Below are 4,754 nucleotides of genomic sequence, written 5' to 3'. Positions count from 1 at the left end.
TCCATCATGACATCGCTTTTTCACCTGAACTCTACAGAAGGACAGAAAGAAAATTTATAACCATGACACTTTGAAGCAGGAACTTTATTGCAAGAAGGGATTTTAAAGGGCACATCAGAGTTGTGGGATGTGAAACACATAGCAGTCAAGTACAACATAGGGGACGCGGGTGGCGCTGTGGGTAAAAGCCTCATCGCCTAGGGCTTGCCGATCGAAAGGTTGGCGGTTCGAATCCCCGTGGCGGGGTGCGCTCCCATTGCTCGGTCCCAGCGCCTGCCAACCTAGCAGTTCGAAAGCACCCCCGGGTGCAAGTAGATAAATAGGGACCGCTTACTGGCGGGAAGGTAAACGGCATTTCCGTGTGCTGCGCTGGCTTGCCAGATGCAGCTTTGTCACGCTGGCCACGTGACCTGGAAGTGTCTCCGGACAGCGCTGGCCCCCGGCCTCTTAAGTGAGATGGGCGCACAACCCTAGAGTCTGTCAAGACTGGCCCGTACGGGCAGGGGTACCTTTACCTTTTTTACAACATTCCTAGATTGGGCATGCAGCGGGATGCTTTGTACCAGCCAAGAGTCTAACTTCCTGTTTCCTCCTGGGCTGGGACAAAACTTCCTTTGCATGTGGCTAGACGTGGGCGTGTCCTTACCTGTGCAGTTAACAAAACCAAAAGGCACACAGCCCCCCTCCTCTTTCTGTTTCTCCTCTTCTCCATCTTGCTTTCAATGTGTGAGCAGAAGTGACTGCCTTTCTGCAGTCACTTGGGACTAACTCCCTTATGGGATAGTTCCACATATATATATATATATATACTTTAGTAACCTAAGTCTGCCTTCAGGGATCCAACTGTGAACTGAATGAATGTGAGTAAACTACATTTATACTTTTAACACAAGATTGTCATGTCTATTCTTTTTAAAAGGGACAAGAAGGGATCTTGCCAGGAATTTTATATTGAGATGCTCAAACGAACCTGCAACAAGTTAACCCTGTGTATTAGAAAGGGGGATGCACTCTGCTAAGTAAAGGGACTTGCTAACACAAGTTAGGAAGGATATTATTTAACAATATATCCTCTCCTCCCTCCCTGAACATTCCCACAAGAGTGATGTGCAGTGTGGGGTGGGGTGGGGGTCAGTGTGTCATGAAGAAATAGTCAAAAATCACAAACGCCAAGGAAATTGTGTACAATTGAAACTGCATGTTTTATTAAAACAACTTCAAAATCAAAGTGAGGTGTATTTTTTTTTCCTTTTCATGTTACCTTAACAATGAATTTTATACAATACAGTCTTCAGCTCCTGGCATGAAGGGACTGGGAAAGAAAGGAGAGGCTTGAGGTGGAGACAGGGGGAAAGGAAGGTTTCCCGAGCTAACAGGCTGTGAATGTCTTCCAGAAGAAGTAATTGCAACCGGCTTTGCGTTCTCTGGGTGCCAGAGCTGGGTTCAAGTTGGCCGATCTCTCCAGCTCCAGCCTCACCTCATCCTGCTCACCTCCACGGGACAAATCGTCTGATTCCAGGGCCTCGTTGTCCGTCTGGCTTGGTTCTGAGAGCAATTCTGCCAGGAAATACTTGGCCAATTCCTTTGAGGAAGAGAGAGAGAGACTGAGCTCAGCCTATATCTTTCTATATGGCATGATTCCTTGCAGCTCAGTGCCACCAGTAGGTGCAAATGTCTGGCTCATACCAGATTTCACAGAACCTCTATTCTCAATAACGATGGGACTCAGAGGTGGAGAATACCTTGATTTTGTTTGTTTGTTATTGGTAAAGGGAATCTTCGTATGAGTCAATACTTCATTACTCCTTTGCAGCTGGCACCATTACAGGTGCCACCTAATACTCATTCCGCATCGGTGAGAAATCAGTAGTTTTTTGTCTGGGCAAACCTACCTAGATATTTAGACAGCTAATGCTTTTAAGTCGGTTTTTAGTTCATTTCATTGCCAGTTTTACCTTTTGAATATCTTAAAGAGTTGTTTTGACTGATTTGACTGATAATTTTATTGCTTTATTCTCTTTGTAAACTGCTTTGAGGTTTTATAAAATAAATGAATGCACTATATCTTTGTCCTTTTGTCCTCCCAGCCTCAGATGCTTTATGGTTTACACTTTCGTTTGTCGTTGGGGAAAATCTTATTAAATGAATAAAATAAAATAACCTCTTGCCAAACACCCGTTTGAGATATCTTCTGCTGTTCGTATTAGCTCTTTATATAACTGAGGAGTGGAACCTCTATGGACAGCGACAGAAGCAGGTCTAGGGTCTGATCCAGCAGCTCCCACTGCTTCGAAGTAGTGATAAGAAAAAGGGATTCTGACCTGCTCAGAGACTCTCCGGTTTCCTTCTAGCTCTGCTCCCCACGCCCTTCTCTCCCTCCACCCTCCCTCGGACTCCTGGGTCCCTTACCTGTTTCCCCGCCGCTGCAGCCAGCGACTTCTGCAGGAATTGCCGGAGCCTCGGGTCCGAGGGGGCGGCGGCCACGGTGCTCAGCGCCAGGGCGACCGAGGCGAGCAGGGCGAGGGCGCACTGGAGGCGGCAGGTCAGCATGCTGGCGAAGCCTGAGAGAGCAGCTCTTTCCCGGGGAAAGCGAGCGGAGAAAGGAGGCGAAGAGCGCACGAGAGCCCGACGGGACGGGGCGAGGCGGTGGAGTGGCGCTGCTGATGCTGCTGCGACGTCTGCGCTCCTTGGGATCGCTGCTAAGCTCACGGGGGGAGATCGTGGCTTCTGGGATCTCTACCGACGCCCCCCTTTTATAATGCCTTTTGCTGACGTCAAGGAAGGGGTGTATCAACTCCCCCTCCCCGCAAAAAGGAGCCCGGCGCTTTTTGACGCCCCATTAAGCGCGCTGATCTGTTACCCCCCAAGTGAGGGGGCTGACACGTGTCTGCAGAGGGAGGGCTAAAAGAAGAGGAGCAGGAGCAGGAGGCATGGCGACGCTTGCTCCCACAGGACACGCAACGCGCGCGCACACACACACGCAACCCCAAATCTCTTCGCTGGCCGCAAAGATGCCCTGTTAGCGGAGAATCGGTACGCAAAGTTCCCACAGGCGCGCTCCTAAGTCCGAACGAACAGGGGAGATCTTTGGCCTGGAGGAGTGGGCGTCGGGTGGAGGGGGGGTGAGCAGGGGGACGTTTGCGAATCCCTCCTTCCCTCCCCATGGAGGAATTGGTACTCTCCCGAAGCAGCTGCAAAGGGCAGGAGCTTGCTCCTTCCAGAGAGGGTGGAAATGACAGACGTGGAGCCAGGAAACTGACTAGAGACCCGTTCATGAAAACCTCCAGGCGCGCTGCTTCGTTTTTCACGCAGCCGAATGGAAGTCTGGTCGGATTCATTCGGATCCGCTTCTCCGAATTTGCTCAGGACTGAAGCCTTGTGGCGTCTAGGTGGAGATTTGGGGGCCAATCCGGAGGGAAGTTCTGCTGCGCAAGATCCACTGAAACGAAGGTGGAGCCGCAGAATTTACCGCCGGATTGGGCCCTCTCCTCCGGATAGATCCAATTTCCCTTGTAACCTGGGGCACAATCGGCTTCTCTTCTAACCCCGTGGGTACACGAGCCCTCTCTTAACTCCGGATTAACGCCTGTGGCCTGAACATGTGCCTGGCAACCATAGCCATAAGAGCGTAAGAAGAACTTGCTGGATCAGGCCAGGGGCCCATCAAGTCAAGCATCCTGTTCCCACAGTGGACAACCAGATGCTTCTTATGGGAAACAGGATCCGAGTACTAGAGCAATTCTCCCCTCCTGTGGCTTTGGTGCCTCTGACTGTGGAGGCAAGTGCAATCCTGGCTAGGAGCCATCCATAGTCCTCTTCTCCTCCATGAATTTGTCTAATCCTCTTTTCAAGCCATCCGAATTGGTGGCCATCTCTGCGTCCTGCGGGAAGGAGTTCCACAGTTTAACTGCGCTGCGTCCAGAACGGTTTCCTTTTATCCGTCCTGCAAGTCTGGTCGGCTTCATTCGGATCCACTTCTCTGAACTTGCTTAGGACTTGAGACTCGGGGAGTCTAGTTGGCGATTTGAGGCCCAATCCATAGAGAAGTTCTGTTGCGCCCGATCCCCCTGAAAGGAAGGGGAGCGCCCTCCGCAGGGCCGCAGAATTTACCGCTGGATTGGGCCCCTGCAGTATCCGCTTCTTTTCCAACTCCGCCTCCGCAGATCCACAAGATCACAGATTTGTTTTTAACTCCGAACTATCTCCTATGGCGCGATTGTGTCTGTGGCTGCGCTCTTGCAATCGTAGCTGCAGGTTAAAACGCTTCCTGTCGCGTTTATTCCTCTTATTTTCTTTTCTTTATTGCCTTTAAATCCCACCTTTTCCTCCAGGGAGCTCAAGGTGGCGCGCACGGTTTCCCCCCTCCTCATTTAATCCCCTGAGAGGCAAGCGAGACTGAGAGGCTGTGACGGGCACCCAAAGTGAGCTTCGTGGCCGTGTGGGGATTTGAACCCGGGTCTCCGGGGTCCTAGTCCACACTCTGACCACTAGACCACACTGTTTCTCTAATGGGGTTCAGTGGGATGGACTCCCTGGGTCAGGGTGCAGACAGGATGACAACTTCAGGCTGAGATCCTGAATATATTTCAGGATCCTCTCCTGAACAGTGAAACTAACTTCCGAGGAAGCATCCTCAGGATCGCCCCAATAATCAATACGGATCGAGGGAATACTGTTTTCGCCTCTAGCTTTCTTCCAGGCGGATCATATTTATTCGAATTCCTGCGAAATTCAGGAAAACTTCCCGCTGCAAA

At 50.9% G+C, this 4,754-nt stretch overlaps 1 protein-coding gene across 1 annotated transcript; it reads right to left on the bottom strand.

Annotated features, from left to right (window-relative positions):
• Positions 1 to 1,178: 1,178 nt before the first annotated feature.
• Positions 1,179 to 2,752, bottom strand: LOC128413345 (somatostatin-like). Its single transcript, XM_053387386.1, has 2 exons — positions 2,410 to 2,752; positions 1,179 to 1,582 (listed from the first exon to the last, which is right to left on the bottom strand). Exons 1-2 carry the CDS (start codon positions 2,548 to 2,550, stop codon positions 1,370 to 1,372), a joined length of 354 nt encoding a protein of 117 aa, XP_053243361.1. The 5' UTR covers positions 2,551 to 2,752; the 3' UTR covers positions 1,179 to 1,369.
• Positions 2,753 to 4,754: the final 2,002 nt, after the last annotated feature.

This window comes from Podarcis raffonei, chromosome 5, assembly GCF_027172205.1.
Source record: "Podarcis raffonei isolate rPodRaf1 chromosome 5, rPodRaf1.pri, whole genome shotgun sequence".
NCBI lineage: Eukaryota > Metazoa > Chordata > Lepidosauria > Squamata > Lacertidae > Podarcis > Podarcis raffonei.
Note: the sequence above shows the minus strand (reverse complement) of the source record. Positions and strands in the feature narration are given on the sequence as shown.